Source organism: Capricornis sumatraensis, chromosome 2 (assembly GCF_032405125.1).
Source record: "Capricornis sumatraensis isolate serow.1 chromosome 2, serow.2, whole genome shotgun sequence".
Classification (NCBI taxonomy): domain Eukaryota; kingdom Metazoa; phylum Chordata; class Mammalia; order Artiodactyla; family Bovidae; genus Capricornis; species Capricornis sumatraensis.
Window position 1 is genome coordinate 124,626,313 of NC_091070.1, and position 20,725 is coordinate 124,647,037.

Sequence of the window (20,725 nt, forward strand, 5' to 3'; positions counted from 1 at the left end):
TCATTAAGATTATTCTTAGATATTTTATCTTTTGCCTGGCATGCTGCAGTTCAAGGGGTCGCAAAGAGTCGGCCATGACTGAGCGACTGAACTGAACTGATTGCTGTTGAAACTGAGGCCTTTTTTTAAAAAAACATTTTTCTTTTCTTTCCAGTAGTCTTGCTATTACAAGTGGTAAGAATACAGTATTGTTTTTCTTTCTTCTGTAATTTTTTTGAATTGATCATGAAATCACTTCTAGAATAGTCATTGATTTCTTTTGTTTCTTCCTCAAAAATATGTACGATGTTCATACTTGATGGGCCTTTTACATCTATAGCACATTAAATGAGTTCTGTTTTAAATGGAATAACCTTTGAGCTCTCAACAGGATATTTCCCTTCTATTTTTTTGATAAAAGATATTTGTGCACTTACACTATTTTACAGAAAAAGTCATTTGTGTGATTCAAAATTTACTTCCAATTCTTACCAGTGATTACTGGTAGTCTATTTATTTATAGTTATATTCTTTTTAATTGTTTTTATATTTTAAATCAAAACAAATAAATTAATGAAAAGTTACCAAATCTCTCTTGAGTTCCAATTTCCTCACCTTTCAAGTGGAAAAATAATACTAGCTATGCCCTAAGGGATTGCTTCATCACTGGGTTGTATGGGGAGTACAGGAGAAGCCCTGAGTACATCCTTTGCTTACTGGTGTCCAAGAGGATGGGCACAATCCTGGGTCAAGCGTGTGTTATGCCCTGCCTGACCAAAATGATTCCAGCCTGACTAATTGTGGAAATGCCACCAGGGCTGGTTTTCCCTTCCTGGAAGGCAGCGTTCCAAGAATCGTCATAATTTCCTCTCCCTCCTCTCTCTCTTCCAGGCCTGCTTTGTGAAGAGAACATTGACGACTGTGCCAGAGGTCCCCACTGCCTTAATGGTGGCCAGTGCGTAGACAGGATTGGGGGCTACAGTTGTCGCTGCTTGCCAGGCTTTGCTGGAGAACGCTGCGAGGGGGACATCAACGAGTGCCTGTCCAGCCCCTGCAGCTCTGAGGGCAGCCTGGACTGCATTCAGCTCACCAACGACTACCTGTGCGTTTGCCGCAGCACCTTCACTGGTGAGCTTGAGCACCTTTCCAGCTTCCCCAGCCACTCTGCCTCGCAGTGGGGTGGGGGTTTCAGTGAGGAAACTGGGCCCTGCATGACACATCTAGACCAAGGGAAGCTTTTCTGGCCCATAGACTGTAGCCTGCCTGGCTCCTCTGTCTGTGGGATTCTCCAAGCAAGAATACTGGCGTGGGTTGCCATTTCCTTCTCCAGGGGATCTTCCTGACCCAGGGATCAAACCCGGGTCTCTTGCATTGCAGGCAGATTCTTTACCATCTGAGCCACCAGGGAAGGCCACAGGTAGTCGTTGGTGAGCTGTATGCAGTCCAGGCTGCCCTCAGAGGTGCAAGGGTGAAAATCTAGACCAGCTTAATTCAAGGGCCCAACTTTTTCCTAGGCCTGTGCTCCACAGATGTTTGTGTTTCCTGAGAGATCCTATCTCTTTTGTTATATATTAATTACATCTTATTGTAGCAGAAATATGAAAAAAAGAAATAGAATGTTGGGAGAAGTTGAGCAAAGTAACATTTTTAAGTTGAGGTAAAATACATATAAATAAAGTTTACCATCTTTACCATTTTTAGGTATGCAGTTCAGTGGTATTGAGGATAGTCACATTGTTATGCTGCCATCACCACCATCCATCTCTGGAACTCGTTTCATCTCATGTTCAGGAACCTTACATCTAACTCTGGTTTTGTCACCCTGCCTCCTGTGGCATGTAGTGGCTTGAGTGCCTGGGTTGTTGCTGCCATAGTGACCTTTCTACCTTCTGGGATCCGAAGAAGTTTAGGGTCTTCTTGGACGATTAAAGGGAATAGATCCAAATTGGGCTGTTTAACCAAAAGCTAACTGATGAGGGTATGAACAGGAAAACTTCAGAGGTCACAAGCAGGACCTGCACGCTAAGACTTGGCTGTGTTCATCACAGATTACAAAGATGAGTGAGTTCTGCCTCTGAATAGGGGTTTTATCATAGACAGTTACTAGTTATTTCTGGAGAAGGGCAACTTGGTGACTTTGGGGGACTAAAATAGCTGTTTATATCTAAATATGGCAGTGCCATCAGTTACCCAGAAATCTGTCTTGCACTCTGGGGTCAGCTCAAATCTTTTGCTGTAGAAGTATTCTTTGGAAGTCAGATGACAGTCTGCATTAGTTTACTTACTAGTAATCTGGAAAGTTGAACTCTGCTACATTCTGGGCTTATTATATCCAGACATCCCCCCCCCCTTCCAATTTTAAACATATATTACCTTTAAGAACTTTGGAATCTTATTTAAAAAAGGAGGGGGAGGTAGATTTTGAAATATGGAAAACACCTAGGCACAGCATCAAAAGAGAAACAATCCAACACGAACGTCATATGTGTGAGGCAACCCTGGACAGAAAGACTATGAACAGATCTGTCGTCTCACACTGGCCATGATATGCTCGAGAACTAGAAGACCACTGACTCCTGTTCCTGTCATTACCGCTGAGGCTTCCTTTATCTGGAAGTGCTGAAGAGCCCTAGGAAGAAAGGAGGAAATAGGCGAAAGGAGTGGAGACCACCTTGAATTGGGGTCCCATAGCCAGAAGTGGCGGAGAAGGCACTGGCACCCCACTCCAGTGCTCTTGCCTGGAAAATCCCATGGACGGAGGAGCCTGGAAGGCTGCAGTCCATGGGGTCGCTGAGGGTCAGACACGACTGAGTGACTTCACTTTCACTTTTCACTTTCTTGCACTGGAGAAGGAAATGGCAACCCACTCCAGTGTTCTTGCCTGGAGAATCCCAGGGACGGGGGAGCCTGGTGGGCTGCCGTCTATGGGGTCGCACAGAGTTGGACACGATTGAAGTGACTTAGCAGCAGCAGCAGCAGCCAGAAGTGGTGTTTCTGTTTTCCACACCTGCGAATTAAAAAATCCTTTGACTCTCAATCACAATTATGGTAGGAATGTTAAGCTGTGGGGTTTTTTTTGTATGTTTGTTTTAAATTTTTATTGGAATATAATTGCTTTGTAATGTTGTGTTAGTTTCTACTAACACAAACTGTGTAGGTAATGCTAACATAAGCTATGTTTTAAAACAATGCCAATAAGGTTACAGAAAGCCTGGAACATTTTAAAACAGATGTCACTGATGAAAATTCAATATAAACTGCAAATCGACATTTTTAAAAATTAATTAATTTATTTTAATTGGGGGTAATTACTTTACAGTATTGTGGTGGGTTTTGCCATACATTAACATGAATTAGCCATGGCCCCTGTCCCAAAAGTTTTTCCTTTTAATTTTTATTACAATATAGTTGATTTACAATGTTGTGTTATTTTCTGCTGTACAGCAAAGTGAGTCAGTTATACATATTCATCAATCCACTCTATTTTAGATTATTTCCCCATGTAGGTCATTGCAGACTACTGAGTTAAGTTCCCTGTGCTATACAGTAGGTTCTTATTAGTTATCGGTTTTACCTATAGTAGCATATATATGTTAATCACTGTTTTAGATGCATTGGCCTGGTGTAGCCTGTCCAGGCTACTGTAACCCCACTCCAGTACTCTTACCTGGAAAATCCCATGGATGGAGGAGCCTGGAAGGCTGCAGTCCATGGGGTCGCTGATGGTCGGACACGACTGAGTGACTCCACTTTCACTTTTCACTTTCATGCATTGGAGAAGGAAATGGCAACCCACTCCAGTGTTCTTGCCTGGAGAATACCAGGGACGGGGGAGCCTGGTGGGCTGCCATCTGTGGGGTTGCACAGAGTCAGACATGACTGAAGCGACTTAGCAGCAGCAGCAGCAGCCTGTCTCATGAAGTAGACAGTGTTAACAAAATGCAGTGAATTTTTGCTAAATGCTTTTAACTTACGAAAGCTAAAGTGCCTTCAAAAGAGCTTAGCTGTCATTTTCTTTTTTTTTTTTTGAGGAGTTAGTCATTTTTTGTACACATCTTGTTTTGTGAGTCAGTTCAGTCATGTGCCATTTGCACTTATTACTGTAGATAAGACAGATGAGGGAACTGTCCTGAGTGGGTGATGGGCCAAGGATGTTGGGATCTAGCGTGTGCCTTCCTCATCCTCTCATGTCCCCTTAGGCTTAGAACTCAATTCTCACACCTCTTGCTCCCTCTCTAATCCTCTGACTAGCTCACATCCCAGTAGTATCCTGTTCAATAACCTGAGTTACTGCTTCCACCTTTTAAAACCCCCTTTCATTTTCTACTCTGAGGTCGTCACTGTGAAACGTTCGTCGACGTGTGTCCCCAGATGCCTTGCCTGAATGGAGGCACTTGTGCTGTGGCCAGCAACATGCCCGATGGTTTCATCTGTCGCTGTCCCCCGGTGAGTGCCACAGTGCCTACTGAATTCCATATAGCCTGTGACAGAGACGAGACGAAACCTGGCATTTCCGAGCTTGGTGGGGAGCTTTCTTGGTGGGGACGTTTCTTAATGTTAGCCTCTTTAGGAGAAAGTGCTTCCGTTTTCCACTTAAAACTATTAAAATACTTTGGGAAACAGTGAGCTCCCTGATCGGTGACTGTCAGTCCTCAGAAGCACTGAGGGCAGTGGGATATTCCCTTGGGAACAGGGCTAGTGTATTTGGCTTCTGGGTCTTGTGCTGGAGGGTAGTCTTGCCGCCCAGACTGGGACAGAGTATTGGAAATGCTACTCTGCTCACATCCCTCGACAGCAGTTATTTGGGAACAGATTGCTTCTTCAACTAGAAGGAAGTCTTAACGTTAGCCATTTGCTCTGCAAACACTTTTGCTCCTGCCAGAAGCTAAAAGCTTCCTAACAGATGAGTAGAGGGATATCAAAAGGAAACCTGTTCAGTAACCTTGGCCTGGACTGAGCCAGGCGTCCAAGAATGAAATGACGTAGGAAAGTCTTTTAGACATCTGATCCTCTGAAGTGTGTTTTTTCCCCTGTAAAGTCACTGTATGAGTGATCTACTGATGATTTGGAAAGGTGCTAATAGGTTCGGGGTCACCTTATCCTGACGTGATCTCCGGACTTCATTTCTAGAAGCAAGCTCTTAAGAGTAAAAAAGTTCTGTATTCATCCTGGAACCACCACCCTGACCTGTAGGTTGACTTGAAGAAGTCTCTTCCTATAACTCAGTCCAGGAGGCTACCTGGAGGGATCTTACTCAAGAGCCTAGTCTTTACCTTCCTAGAGGTGTGGCGGTGAGGGGCCTGGGGGGAAAATGGGGCCTGCCCTCACGAGTCACCTGCCATCCTCACTCGTCCACTGATTCTCACAGGGCTTCTCTGGGGTGCGGTGCCAGAGCAGCTGCGGACAGGTGAAGTGCAGGAGAGGGGAGCAGTGCGTGCACACGGCCTCGGGCCCCCGCTGCTTCTGCCCCAACCCCCAGGACTGCGACTTGGGCTGCACCAGTAGCCCCTGCCAGCACGGGGGGAGCTGCCACCCTCAGCGCCAGCCTCCGTACTACTCGTGCCAGTGTGCCCCACCCTTCCGGGGCAGCCACTGTGAACTCTACAGCGCCCCCACCAGCACCCCTCCCGCCACCTGCCTGAGCCAGTATTGTGCCGACAAAGCTCGGGACGGCATCTGTGATGACGTGTGCAACAGCCATGCCTGCCAGTGGGACGGGGGGGACTGTTCCCTCACCATGGAAGACCCCTGGGCCAATTGCTCCTCCCCGCTGCCCTGCTGGGAGTACATCAACAACCAGTGCGACGAGCTGTGCAACACGGCCGAGTGCCTGTTTGACAACTTTGAATGCCAGAAGAGTAGCAAGACATGCAAGTAAGCGCCCAGGGTCCCCAGAACGGAGGGGCAGCGCTGTCACTAACACACCTCGGTCTCTTGTTCTTTTGCTGCTAACCACTCCAGTGCTTCTGCCCAAGCCACCTCCGCCTTCTGGACTGGCACCAGTTGCCCTCTTCTCCCTGGTGCCACCCTGCCCCATCACACACTACCCTGAGCTCTCCCTTGCTGACCGAGGGGCAGAAACGCTCACTGCACAGCCACTCTCTCTCTGCCTGTCTCTGCTTCCTCGCCTGCTGCTGTCACAGGTTCCCAGGGGAAGTGACTTTTGGAAGTGTTACCCACTGTCAGGCAGCCTCTCACATAATCTGCCTGCAGCATGGTTGCAAAGGTCTGTACCCCTCTCTATTCATCCCGTGCCTTTTCCTAAGACTGGGTTTCCCCTCCAGACTTATCAGGAAGCATCTGCTAGATTAGTCAGCTTAACCCTCCTGGTCTTCACTGCTGCAACTATAGGGGGCTTTGTGGGTTACATAATAGCTTTCCATTTAGTCATCCCATTTGGTTCAACCCTGATTAATTCTCAACAACCTTGTGAGGCATTGGTGGTGTTAATGGCCTTTAACAGGCCAGGGAAGGGAGACTTGGGAGGTTCAAGAACTTGCCAGAGCAGATATAGCTCCTCCTGACTCCTGATCTCCTCACTGAGCTAGAGTGGCAAGTTGGACCGAGTGGTGTAACCATCAGGGATGGGAGTGAGGAGGGAGAAGGGGTGAGTGGAAATCAAACGATTTTTGCATCAGCGGGCTTTGGGAGTCAGTTTCCATTTCCCAATGTTTGAAAGATGCTGTACGAATTAGATCTGGTATCCTGTGTGGGACACACTTCTCGCCACCTACCTTCCACAGTGAAGATACAGTCTTGATTAGAAAAGAAATGGGCCATATCAAATGGGCCAAAGGTCAACTGTACAGCATCTCTTGTTGGTATGGGGCTACTTTCCAGTTTGTGGAAGCACTCTCTAGAGTCTTGTTTTACTGCTGAAGCCCAGAGGCAATGGATATAAAAATAAAGGAAACATGAGCCAGGTATTTTTGTTTCAGATTTGTTTACAAATCTGATTTAACATGATGACAAGCTGCCTAGGGGCCCATGAGTTTAGTAAGTAGCTTTGTTTCTCATTCAGAGAGCACTCACTGATGCTAAGGTGTATGGACTGTATATACTCTAAGCAGTCAGGCACGGAGAGTCACAGAGGCTTCAGAGGACATTCAGGATCTAATCTGAGCTGTAGAAGATGGGTAGGAAAATCCGCATTAGTTCCAAGTGGAAAACAGAGCTCCACTGTGATCTTACCATGTTCTCTGCCTCCCTCTGCCTAGATATGACAAGTACTGTGCAGACCACTACGAAGACAACCACTGTGACCAGGGTTGCAACAGTGAGGAGTGTGGCTGGGATGGGCTGGACTGTGCTGCGGACCGGCCAGAAAACCTGGCAGAGGGCACCCTCGTCATCGTGGTGCTGATGCCCCCTGAACAACTGCTCCAGGATGCCCGCAGATTCTTGCGGGCACTGGGCACCCTGCTCCACACCAACCTCCGCATCAAACGGGACGCCCAGGGGGAGCTCATGGTCTACCCCTATTATGGTGGGAAGTCAGCTGCCATGAAGAAGCAGAGATTGACACGCAGGTCCCTTCCTGGAGATGAAGAACAGGAAGTGGCTGGGTAGGTGTTTAATTTCTGAACTTAAAGCTTAATTTTATCAAGCTGAGCACTTTGATACACAGATATCATAACTGCAACTGCACCTATCAAGATGAAAGGTCAGAAAACAAAACAGTCAACTGAATAACACAAGCCTGTAATACCAGTCTTTACGGTTAGTGCTCAAGGTTTGCCTTGATCTTGGAATCCTGAAAAGTGGGCTGAAGCAAGTCAAGTGGCAGGATGTCAGAACGGGCTCCTCATGTGCTAGAATCTCTAACCATTTGCCAGAGTTGGCGTAAATCCTTCTAGTGATGACTCCTCTTTGTATTAATCCTGGACTTCTTTTCAAGGCCCTTCATTTCTGTCTCTTTGACAGAGGTGATGTTCTGCATATATTATGTCATCCACACTCAGGATTTTTTGGTATCTCACAATGTTCAGCTTGCTAGCTAGCTCGAGTACAGATGCAGAGAGAAAGGAGAGTAAGGAACAAAAAGCAAAAGGTAGGGGTATGTTTTTAGAGTAGCTGTATGTACCGTTGAATACACCGGAAGGGGGAAGGGGTAGAAGCAGCCCACCAAAGGCAACTTCACCCCATTTTCTCAATGTGTCTTATGTTGCCTAAAAGTCAAAACACTTAGATGCAGCCAAACCAAGAACGTGAAAGTGTTAGTCACTCAGTCATGCCCGACTCTTCGTGACCTCATGGACTGTAGCCCACCCTGAGTGAGAATTAGGATGTAAACCATATCTTAATTTCTGGGATCTTCCTGAAGACAGCATCCCAGAGGTAGAGAGCCCGAGGCTGAGGGTGAGGAAGCGGGTCTACCTCAGATTCCTGGGTTGACATTTTCTCGCCATTTCTCCTTGGCTCCCCTCAGCTCTCAGGTATTTCTGGAGATTGACAACCGCCAGTGTGTTCAAGACTCAGACCAGTGCTTTAAGAACACAGACGCAGCAGCAGCTCTTCTGGCTTCTCACGCCATCCAGGGGACCCTGTCGTACCCACTTGTGTCTGTCGTCAGTGAGTAGCTCTAAAATTAAGGGGAAGGTGTGCTAAGGAATGCCACTTGCAGGCAGAGAGAATGGGGCACAGCTTACAGTGAGCAGCGCTCTGTTTCTCAGGGCTAGCGAGGTCAAAGTTGTTCTCTGAAGGAGTTTAGTGGGAATATTGAGAGGTGGATGTTTTGTTCACCACTTTCCCTATCTCTCTGCACTTTCAGGTGAATCTCTGACCCCAAAACGTACTCAGCTTCTCTATCTGCTTGCTGTTGCCGTTGTCATTATCTTGTTTATTATCCTGCTGGGGGTTATCATGGCAAAACGGAAGCGCAAGCATGGCTCCCTCTGGCTGCCTGAAGGTTTCACCCTTCGCCGTGACTCCAGCAACCACAAACGTCGTGAGCCAGTGGGCCAGGATGCTGTGGGACTCAAGTAAGAGTTTGTCAACAAGCTACTATTCACAGTAGTAACAAGTATGGATAAGTGGAAAATCAGATCTTGTTGAATCATGATTTTAAATTCAGAGTTCTGGCCATGCCATGCTACTATACTTGACCATGATGCTGAATGCCTGCTTGTGGCTATAAAATGAGAGTCTGGATGCTTCAGTTCCGTATATATTATCACAAGGATGCTCAGCTTCTGTGATGAGACATGCCTTTGTCGTAAGCTCTTGCTTAGTGGGAAAGGAAAGGATTTTTACTCAGGCAATGGGATGTAATATTGCCCATTTTTTCCCTGGGTCCTGAAAGTCTGACTGTAGCCATGAGAATGTGTGATGGCAGAAAAATTATGAAAATTTCTATGTTCTTTTATGATATAACCCTTCTCTTTATACCTTCATGATTCTGTCATGTTAGAAATCTCTCAGTGCAAGTCTCAGAGGCTAACCTAATTGGTTCCGGAACGAGTGAACACTGGGTCGACGATGAAGGGCCCCAGCCTAAGAAAGCCAAGGTAAGCTGGCCATGGTAGAAGCATCATTATTAGCCATTGTCTGCTCATATTTCACATTTTTGTCCTTTGGTATCAAGAGTATCATGGATGGGAGAGAAGGGTGGTAGTCTGTACATGTTGCCCAGGCCTTGACTATCCTAGGTTGTTTCAAAAATCAGGAATATTTAGGTCATTGATGGCCTTGGGTTACTATGTAAGTTTTTCAGAAAGAACTCTTTAAAAATAATAAAACAAACATGCTTCCTCCCTCAAATGTCAGGTTGATGGTACTTGAATAAGGACTATTATGTGTAAACACCAGTTTCTTTCATAGCCAGATCTCTCCCTTATTCTCTCTGGATACTTCAAGGGAAGGTGGAGTTAGTTAGTGGAGGAAAGCCGGTGATCACTGAGTTTGGAGGCTTTAAATCTTGATCCCTGGAAACGAAAGCCATATAGCAGTAAGAGGTACATTGGGCTGGGTCTGACATGAAAAAGGAGACCATTCACCCATAGACATACACAGCTGGGATATGCATGTATTCCACGGATATTCTGAGGAAATAAACTTGAGGAAAACAGGCATGATGGTTAAGAAAATTACTACAGTCAGGACTGGATTCAAGTCCCAAACTCTGGCACATTATTTAACCTCTTTATATTTACTTATCCTTAATCTGTAAGATAGGGAAAATAATAATGATTCTTTCAATATGGGTGAATTGCCTTACCTGTTTTCTATCACATACTGAATATTCTGTAAAGGTCAGCTGCTTTTAAAAGTATAATAATTATCCAGCAAATACTTCCTGAATGCTGGCTCTGTGCTGGGCACTGGGGTGGATACAGGGTACAAGGAGGCAGCCTTGAACAAGGCTTGCTCCCTGTCCTGAGGAACCTTTCAGGTAGCAGTGGGAACTGCCATGCAATGCTGTGTAAGCACCTAACACGCTTTGTTAAGGAGCGTGAGCAGCGTGTATTCTTTAGGAGGAATTAAAGTCTGCTCTCTACTTGAAGGGTAGCTAGAAGTTAGTCAGTCAAAGAATTGGGAGAGATCCTGGGGGCATACCAGAGGGATCAGGAGAGTTTACCTCTTCTTTCAGGCTGAAGATGAGGCTTTGCTCTCAGAAGAAGATGACCCCATCGATCGGCGTCCATGGACACAGCAGCACCTGGAAGCTGCAGACATCCGTAGGACACCATCGCTGGCTCTTACCCCTCCACAGGCAGAACAAGAGGTGGATGTGCTGGATGTGAACGTCCGCGGCCCAGGTTAGTGCCTGCGAGCCTTCTCTCTTCACTGCGCCATGCCCACCCCCTGGTTCCACCTTATCCCGGTGTTTGCCCCACTCAGTGATCGAGGAAATCAGACTGGAAATCAGCTTGAGGAAATGAATGTCTAAGGCAAACAGGCTTACAGAAATAAAATTTATATGAGAAAAGAGGCAGGATTTCATTTTGTTTCACCTTCTGCATGCATACATGCTAAGTTGCTTCAGTCGTGTCCGCCTCTGCCACCCCATGGACTGTAGCCTGCCAGGCTCCTCTGTCCATGGAATTCTCCAGAATACTGGAGTGCTTTACCATGTTCTCCTCCAGGGGATCTTCCTGACCGAGGGTCAAACCCACCTCTCCTGCATTGCAGGCAGATTCTTTACCACTGAACCACCAGGGAAGCCCTCACATAATGCATGTTCAGCAACAAAAAGGGTGATTATTTGGGATAGATTTTAGTGGGATAAAAAAAAAAATATCCCAAAGCAGAGGAATAGAGAATTTGTTTAGTTCGTACCTTAGTGTATATAGTTTATTAATACTGGATATTTTTAAATGTCCAATTTAAAAAAGCATAGCACTTAGAAACTTGAATAGAAAAGCTTGTTTAACTTAGAGACTAGCTCCTCTTTACAGAAAGGATACTATCAAGGGAAAATCAATTGCCATTTATCACAAGAAGCACAGGGTTTTTTCCGAAAAGAATAATTTTCTTCACATTGAGCTCTTCCAGCAATAGGGTTAAGTGAACATGAGTGTCCTTCCCCTCCTTGAATGCTATTTGGAATTTCCTTTTCCTCCAGATGGGTGCACCCCACTGATGCTGGCTTCTCTCCGAGGAGGCAGCTCAGACATGAGTGATGAAGATGAAGATGCAGAGGACTCTTCTGCTAACATCATCACGGACTTAGTCTACCAGGGTGCCAGCCTCCAAGCACAGACAGACCGGACGGGTGAGATGGCCCTGCACCTCGCAGCCCGGTACTCAAGGGCCGATGCTGCCAAACGTCTCCTGGATGCAGGAGCAGATGCCAATGCCCAGGACAACATGGGCCGCTGCCCTCTCCATGCTGCAGTGGCCGCTGATGCCCAAGGTGTCTTCCAGGTAAAGATCATGTAGAGAGTTGATTCCTAAGGAACCTAGAATGTTTCCCCTTCATTAAGACATGTAACAACCCATTATATTTGTTCAGTGATTCTTTGAGAGAATAAGGCAGACGATAAAGTCATGCTTGCTGGATAGGAAAGCAGGAAAGGGAGGCAGGCAGGCTGAGCTGACCATATACAGCTAGCTCATAGTAAAGCAGGTAACACCAGTCTTCTGATTGTTCGTCAGTGCTTTGTTTTTTGCTTGTTTGTTTTGTTTTTGATGAGGCAAAATAACCTCCCAAATGAAAAGATCAGGTGCATGACACCTGCCTCCAACTAGTGTCTGTCAGCTTCTCCCTCGAGATTTATCTGACTGTATGGGCTTCCAGCTGCTCCTTGGTGGTTTTCCTGACATGAGTTCACAGTGCACACCTGATGCCCTATTATATTAGCCTTAAGAGGAAATTGAAAGCAATTCTGTATCATCTTAACTTGTACACCACAATTGAGGTTGTGGTATTTTTCCACATTCCCTCTTCTTTCTTTAGAAAGCAGAGGTACATTAATTTACAAAGCCATTGTAGAGCTTGAGCACTTGTTTGTGTATTCATTCATTCCTCAGATATTAGTTGACTGACCCTAGGAGAACCTGGACACAAAGATAGCAAAACATTCCCTGCCCTCCAGGAACTTACTGTAGAGCCTCAACTCTGATGCTTTTACGTCTGTCTTATCTTAGCTTCATTATTTTTTGTATTCAGCTGACTCTCTTTTCTGTACTTTCTCATATTCTAGATACTGATCCGCAACCGAGTAACTGATCTGGACGCGAGGATGAATGATGGCACTACACCCCTGATCCTGGCTGCCCGGCTGGCTGTGGAGGGAATGGTGGCAGAGCTGATCAACTGCCAAGCAGATGTGAATGCAGTGGATGACCATGGTAGGGATGAGCAGCAGGGAGTCAGATTCCTACCTGCAAAGCAGGCCTCTAAGGAAAGAATTATTGCATGATCGCTAAAGAGTTGTCTCAGATCCGAACCCACTGAAGATTCGTTCATTCATTCCGTCTTCCTTTTGCAATATTCAGTTCAGAGATCTGAGACAGTGTGAAGTCCATAGATAAAGTTGGGAAGGGATTTTTAGTGAGAGTTCTTGGATCTAAGAGCAGGTCTATGAGAGTTTTCCTGTATAAGTTCCCAGGTATACCACTCTTGTTATGAGGATATGAGAGCTGACTTCATGGAAGGGGTAGGGTGGTGAGATATTCTAACTATATATCCTGGCATGTAATAAAAAAGCAGGTTATTGTCTTCAGCATGTGACAGGGTAGATTCTGCCACACAAAGGATGTGGTACCGTAAACAGATGATCCTTTTACTTAGAGGTCTTCTGAAAGCTAGGCAGCCTGTACCAAAGTATTTCTAGAATAGGGGAATATGAAGATAATCTTTGATTTTTCCTGTGGGCCCCCAGAGAAAACTGGCTTCTAGCTGTTGTCTGAGAAGTTCAAGGTTTCCTTGTACAACTCATAACACTTCCCGATGGGGAGGGGTAGGACATAACCTCTTACTCTGTCTGCTTATAAAAATGTTTTTTCCTGCAGGAAAATCTGCCCTTCACTGGGCAGCTGCTGTGAATAATGTGGAGGCAACCCTTTTGCTGTTGAAAAATGGGGCCAACCGAGACATGCAGGACAACAAGGTACAGTCTGGGCTCTGAGCTAGGGGGCAGGTACAGCAGTGCCTCGGATTATGTATGAGGCCATTCCTTTTCTCCTGTAGCTGCTCTGTAATAAGGATAGACAAAGATGGAAGCAGATTGGGCAGGAAATGGGTCCAGAGTGCCGGAGTGCTTGCATTGGGCTTATCCAGTGAAATGTCAGAGTTGACCCTTAGGCTGCTCACTCTGCACCAGGCTGTCCCTTTGATAACTTTGGTGTAACCGTTTCTGCCTTTCTTTGACATTTCCCTTTTTCCTGGTCTCTGTTCTGTTCACACACACGTCCTTCCTTTTCACTTGTTTGTTCTTATTTGTTTTCCTGATGCTCCGCGTCCTCCAGCCCTGCCCCGTTCTTGGGCTCCATGATGTTTTCCTGCTTCCTCTGACTTCCGTGTCATGCTTCCCTCTGTTGCTCACCTTATCTTCTCTTGTTCATTTCCTCTTTTCCATTATTTTGTTCTTTGTCTCAGATGTTTTGTCTTTCTTTCTTTTACTTTCCCTTGTTTTTCTCTACGTGCTTTAGGTTCTTCCCCTCATACCTTTATTTCTGTTACTCCTTTTAGAACCCTATTTTGATAAGCTCAGTGCTCTTGCAGGTGAATTTATGGCTCAGGGACATGCTTTATTTCACGCTTCCCCATTAAGAAAACATAGCCCTCAGTAGGGCAAAGCTGGATCTTGGGGAGAAGTAAAATAATTTTTGTTTATGTATAAATTACAGATAGCCATTCAGTACATAGGTAGGTGCACACTTTTTATCTGTGGTATTAAAATTTCATGTGGGAAGGCAGTTAGGAAAAAATGTCTAAAGGAGTGATAACAAAAAGATTGAGAAACATGGCTGTATTCTCAGGAGTGTTATTAAAATGCACTCTGCATGGGCTTTTTCTTTCTTTTTTTCTGTAGGAGGAGACACCCCTGTTTCTTGCTGCCCGGGAGGGGAGCTATGAAGCAGCCAAGATCCTGTTAGACCATTTTGCCAATCGGGACATCACAGACCACATGGACCGTCTTCCTCGGGACGTGGCCCGGGACCGCATGCACCATGACATCGTGCGCCTGCTGGACGAGTACAACGTGACCCCCAGCCCTCCCGGCACAGTGCTGACTTCTGCACTCTCACCTGTCATCTGTGGGCCCAACAGATCTTTTCTCAGTCTGAAGCATACCCCAATGGGCAAGAAGTCTAGACGGCCTAACACCAAGAGTGCCGTGCCTACTAGCCTCCCTAACCTTGCCAAGGAGGCCAAGGATGCCAAGGGGAACAGGAGGAAGAAGTCTCTGAGTGACAAGGGCCAGCTCTCTGAGAGCTCAGTGACTCTGTCCCCCGTCGATTCCCTAGAGTCTCCACACACATATGTTTCTGACACCACCTCCTCCCCAATGATCACATCCCCTGGAATCTTACAGGCCTCACCCAACCCCATGCTGGCCACTGCCGCCCCCACTGGCCCCGTCCATGCACAGCACGCACTGTCTTTCTCTAACCTTCATGAGATGCAGCCCTTGGCTCATGGGGCCAATCCCGTGCTTCCCTCGGTGAGCCAGCTGCTGTCCCACCACCACATTGTGCCCCCAGGCAGCAGCGCCGCAGGGAGCGTGGGTAGGCTGCATCCAGTCCCTGTCCCGGCCGACTGGGTGAACCGCGTGGAGGTGAATGAGAGCCAGTACAACGAGATGTTCGGTATGGTCCTGGCTCCAGCTGAGGGCACCCACCCTGGCATAGCTCCCCAGAGCAGGCCGCCCGAAGGGAAGCATTTAACCACCCCCCGAGAGCCCTTGCCCCCCATTGTGACTTTCCAGCTAATCCCCAAAGGCAGCATTGCCCAACCAACTGGGGCTGCCCAGCCTCCGTCCAACTGCCCTCCAGCCGTTGCAGGTACCCTGCCCACCATGTATCAGATTCCAGAAATGGCTCGCTTGCCCAGTATGGCTTTTCCCACTGCCATGATGCCCCAGCAGGATGGGCAGGTTGCTCAGACCATTCTCCCAGCCTATCACCCCTTCCCAGCCTCTGTGGGTAAGTATCCCACACCCCCATCACAGCATAGCTATGCTTCCTCCAATGCTGCTGAGAGAACACCCAGTCACAGTGGTCACCTCCAGGGTGAGCATCCCTACCTGACACCGTCCCCAGAGTCTCCTGACCAGTGGTCAAGTTCATCACCCCACTCTGCTTCTGACTGGTCAGATGTGACCACCAGCCCCACTCCTGGGGGTGCTGGAGGAGGTCAGCGGGGACCTGGGACACACATGTCTGAGCCACCACGCAGCAACATGCAGGTCTATGCATGAAAGAATCTGCCTCCAGCCTAGACACAGAACTCCTCTTGTAAATGCTGCTGAGGAACAAATGAAGGTCATCCGGGAAAGAAATGAAGAAATCTCTGGAACCAGCTTCTGGAGGCAGGAGAGAGGAGGGGCTCTTTTCTTGTAGATAACCCGAAGAAGCGAAGTTAATTAGCTTCACTGAGCATCTGTGGGGTTTGGGGAACATGGAAGGGACAAGGCTTCTTGTAGTCTCTTGCCCGTCAAGTCCCCAAGTTCACGGAACTGCAAGATGAATGCAAGACTTGGGACCACATTTCCTCTCTTCAATACAGAGAACAAGATGGATGCCTGTTGTAGACATTCTTGCAGCCTGGAGTACATTTTTCAGCCTTGGGGCTTCTGCCATATCTATAAGAAGATTCTGCAATAGACTCCTCCTGGGAGTTGTGCCCTGGAATTCTGCCAGATGTGACCTGTATCCTGTTCTCATCCTTGGAAAATTCTTTTGACTTCATTTGGTGCTTTAATTGTGCACCTCTCTGTGGCTGGAACCCCACCTGCCTGTTCCAGGGCAGAACCTTTGTGCTTTGAATCATGCCTGCGCTGGAGGCACTTGCAGCCTCCCTTTTCTCTTGTTTTCCCAGTGTCCCTAGGAGCCTCACAGGGTTTACCTTTATGGTCTCAGCAGAAACCTTTCAAGTATGTTTCTTTAGAAAATGGACATAGTCCTTTCTCCTACATATCATTCCTAAAAGAAGAAGGGGAGAAAAAAATTTTCTCCTTTGAACCCGTTTAGGGGACCAGAACCCCCTTCAAGAAGCTGCGCCTAAATTCTCTTGCCTACATGCTGGGTTCCTACAAACCTTGCCAGGAAGAAGAGTAAGGATCTTCTTTTTTTCCATGTGTCCGCCTAGTAAGTGTGAAGGTTTATCCTTGGCAGTGTAGCTAATGTGACCCCTTTAAAAAAACAAAACCCAGACAGACCAAGGTTTGGAATGTTGGAATGACCAAGAGAGCCAAGAGAGAAGCTGACTCAGGCGAGAAGCGATGACCCGCTAACCAGTCCCTGCCAGGCACTCTGTTGACTGCAGCATAAACACGTTTGTTACACGCATTAGAACACTTGGCCTGCTTCACTCATACATCCAGCAGGTGGAGACTGTTGTAGTTGTTGAGCCTTTAAACGACATTCCCTTGCCATTTAGAAGTGAACTTTCATCTGCTCAAGGGCCGCCTCCCCAACCCCCGTGGCAGTCGTCTTCCCCTGGTCAGGTGGTCACAGTCTCTACTTCCTGACATTCCTTCTGATCCCAGGCCCCTTCACCTGTCTTCCTGCGACACTTTGTGGTCTGATTACTGGTGCACCCAGTAGGTCCTCACAGAACACCTGGGTTTTCTGTGTTCAAGTGTGGGAACTAGAATGCTGGCCTAGTTTCTGTGGCCAAAGCCAGTCTTACAAGAAGGTTGGAAAGGGAGGAATTATGAGGTAGCCTTTGCTATCTTTTGCTCCCAGTTCCTTCTCTTTCAGGCAGTCATGAGATTCCCCATTGGTCAACTAACATAGACACTTACCAGGGATATTTTCCTCTCGTAGAGTCACTTTCTAGATGATGATGGACAAGAATGGACTTACTGTCCTGTCATCTTCATGTTCAGAGTGTGATTGCATCTCACCCAAGTCTGCTTCCTGTATTTGTGGTCTTGGCAACTTTTTTGACCTTCTATCAAGGACGTGCATTCTATCCAACACTAGAAAGAGGAGAAAAGTAGTTTTCTTCGTCTTCTCCCTGGGTTAGCTAACAGCTGGTTCTGTCTTCACGCTGTCACTTTTGCCCGGTGCTATGATATCACGACAACGGAAAACGAGTTCTTCTGGGAGCGTCTTGCAGATACTAACATGTGGTCTGCCCACTCTGTGTTGGCTTCAGTGATAGTTTTCCTTACTGCCTTGCCTGAGAGTGTTCATCATTTCTTCCCATTTACCAGATTTATCTGTGGCTTCATGTGGAAACCCTATGTGTCTGTTAGCATGGAAGTCTACAAAGAGTTTTTCTAGTCCTGCCCAAGTTCACTGAACTAAAAATACAATTCATTTTCCCCTGATATAAGCAGATTACTTTTTCACTCTGTATTTTATTCTCTCATGTGGCAACTCTACCAACCTCTTTCACAGTGTGAAGCATTTTCTCATTCTGAATGGCGACTCTTTATCCTTGGACCTATTCGTTGATTCACAGATGGGGAGGACCCATCTCCGTGGACCACTGTGGACCTCACCACATCTACACTTCTCTGTCATCCCATTCCGGCCCCTCTTCTTCAGAGTGTCAGCTCTGATCCGGCAGCTTGATCCCTTATAGCCTCCTCCGTCTGTAAGCACACTGTGGGCCTAACTTGCTTGCTCCTCTTTGGGATCCTTTGGGTTTTGCAGAAATAAATATGAAAGCTGCCATTACAAACAACAGGCTTCAGTGATAAGGAAGAAGACACTGCCTTTCAAGCATTTATCAATCACTTAGATTGTTAAGAACCTGTGGGTTGTATTGAGTAAAAGAGAAAATAAGATGAGGAATCACTTTCTCAGCTGGGTTCTCAAGTGGAGACTTAAGTTTGTATGGGAAATATCTTTTATGACAGGTCTATGTCACCCTCTTTGCCCCTCACATTCTTGTTTTATCTTTATAAATTCTTCCTTTGAGTCATGTTCTGTCTGCCTTTGGGGATATATTTTTATTTGTTTGTTTCTTTTGTATTAAGTATCATTTTCTGATTTACATGTTGGTGAGGGAGGGAGAGGTTTGAGGGAAAGAGAGTGAGAGTTAAAGATTTTATGTAAGCAATCAGCTATGATGCACAAGTCCATTCTCTCATCATTATTAAGGTTGCTAGTTCATAATTCTTGCATAAAAGAGAACCAAAGGTGTAATATTCCATTGGCAAGTGCTTTGGGGATTTTGGCCTTAACTAATATACTGAATGTACGATGACTGAGAGGACAAGTTTATATGCCCAGAGGCTCCCACTCGTAACTGTTTGGTACTGTGGCTTCTTACTTGTGTACATTTCTCTTAAAAGTGATATGATATCTGTTTGTATGAGAAACCCAATAACCAATAAAATGACTGCATATTCCTAACTATACATGGTAAGGAAAATGCACAATTTGTTTTTAACTTTCAAAGTTTCATTCTAAAAGTAGTTATGACAAAATTTATATGGAAGCATTTTTATCACAAAATAAAAAAGTTACATGTCAAGCTCAACAGACATTGCAGTTTTTATTTTCCATTCTTCATCCCTACTTTGCAGTGATTTAACTCACGATGTCATAATTTGCTGAGAGAGAAAATGTATTCTTTTCATTCTGAATCCCATGTAGCCTAGCACTAGCCTTTTTTCCTTTCTCCAAGTAGTAGTAGTTCAGTCACTCAGCTGTGTCTGACTCTTTGTAACCCATAGGCTGCAGCACACCAGGCCTCCCTGTCCATCACCAACTCCCAGAGCTTGCTCAAACTAATGTCCATCGAGCCAGTGACGCCATCCCACCATCCCATCCTCTATTGTCCCCTTCTCCTCCTGTCTTCAGTCTTTCCCAGCATCAGAGTCTTTTCTAATGAGTCAGTTCTTCGCATCAGGTGGCCAAAGGATTGGAGTTTCGGCTTCAGCATCAGTCCTTCCAATGAATATTCAGGACTCATTTCCTTTAGGATTGACTGGTTTGATCTCCTTGCAGTCCAAGGGACTCAAGAGTCTTCTCTAATACCACGGTTCAAAAGCATCAATTCTTTAGCACTCAGCTTTCTTTATAGTCCCACTCTCACATCCATACATGACTACTGGAAAAACCATAGCTTTGACTAGATGGATCTTTGTCAGCAAAGTAATGTCTCTACTTTTTAATATGCTCTCTAAGTTGGTCATAGCTTTTCTTCCAAGGGGCAAGTGTCTTTTAATTTCATGGCTGCAGTCACCATCTACAGTGATTTTGGAGCCCAAAAAATAAAGTCTGTGACTTTCCATTGTTTGCCCATCTAGTTGCATGAAGTGATGGGACCTGATGCCATGATCTTCATTTTTTGAATGCTGAATTTTAAGCCAACTTTTTCACTCTCCTCTTTCACCTTCATCAAGAGGCTCTTCAGTTCTTCATTTTCTGCCATAGGGGGCTTCCCTCATAACTCAGTTGGTAAAGAATCTGCCTGCAATGCAGGAAACCCAATTCAATTCCTGGGTTGGAAAGATCTTCTGGAGAAGGGACAGACTACCCACTCCAGTATTTAAGGGCTTCCCTTGTGGCTCAGCTGGTAAAGAATCTGCCTGCAATCCGGGAGATGTGGGTTTGAGCCCTGGGTTGGGAAGATCCCCTGGAGAAGGGAAAGGCTACCCACTCCAATATTTTGGCCTGGAGAATCCCATGTATAGTCCATGGATTCACAAAGAGTCAGACACGACTGAGCGACCTTCACTCATTCTTTCTCCAGGCAGAGAATAAATAAATGCTCTTGAGGAAAAGCTTCCTCAAGATTTAGCTTGATGCTAACTAGGAAGCATCACAAGACTAAGTTACTTTTCCATGCATTAAGTGGACAGTGGCTCGGGAAGAAGTGCCTTCTAATGGAAATGTAGAATATCTGCTAAAGCAAGAATTGAGATTTGGGATATAACTAATAAAACTGATTGTGCTGTTAACTAAACCATTAATTTCCAATGTTATTCATCTTTAAATTTTATATAGAGTCAACGTATACAGCTGTAAAATATTTTGCATATATACTTCTGTATATATATACACACATGTATACATACACACATTACCAAGTTCTTTCATACATTTTACTTGTAAAGGCAACCAGTGAGGTGTTTGAACACAAATAATTGACATTGATACTATATTTTAAACACAG

General features: G+C 45.9%; 1 protein-coding gene across 1 annotated transcript in view; it reads left to right on the forward strand.

The window, feature by feature from the left end:
* Nucleotides 1-20,464, forward strand: part of NOTCH2 (notch receptor 2) — a 173,132-nt gene extending 152,668 nt beyond the window's left edge. The window contains exons 24-35 of the mRNA XM_068960510.1: nucleotides 871-1,107; nucleotides 4,313-4,425; nucleotides 5,348-5,853; nucleotides 7,197-7,544; nucleotides 8,408-8,550; nucleotides 8,750-8,960; nucleotides 9,389-9,485; nucleotides 10,568-10,736; nucleotides 11,543-11,844; nucleotides 12,624-12,771; nucleotides 13,435-13,532; nucleotides 14,457-20,464. Coding sequence (XP_068816611.1) covers nucleotides 871-1,107; nucleotides 4,313-4,425; nucleotides 5,348-5,853; nucleotides 7,197-7,544; nucleotides 8,408-8,550; nucleotides 8,750-8,960; nucleotides 9,389-9,485; nucleotides 10,568-10,736; nucleotides 11,543-11,844; nucleotides 12,624-12,771; nucleotides 13,435-13,532; nucleotides 14,457-15,845 — 3,761 coding nt within the window. The 3' untranslated portion in view covers nucleotides 15,846-20,464. The remainder of the gene's footprint in view (nucleotides 1-870; nucleotides 1,108-4,312; nucleotides 4,426-5,347; nucleotides 5,854-7,196; nucleotides 7,545-8,407; nucleotides 8,551-8,749; nucleotides 8,961-9,388; nucleotides 9,486-10,567; nucleotides 10,737-11,542; nucleotides 11,845-12,623; nucleotides 12,772-13,434; nucleotides 13,533-14,456) is intronic.
* The last annotated feature ends 261 nt before the right edge of the window (nucleotides 20,465-20,725 follow it).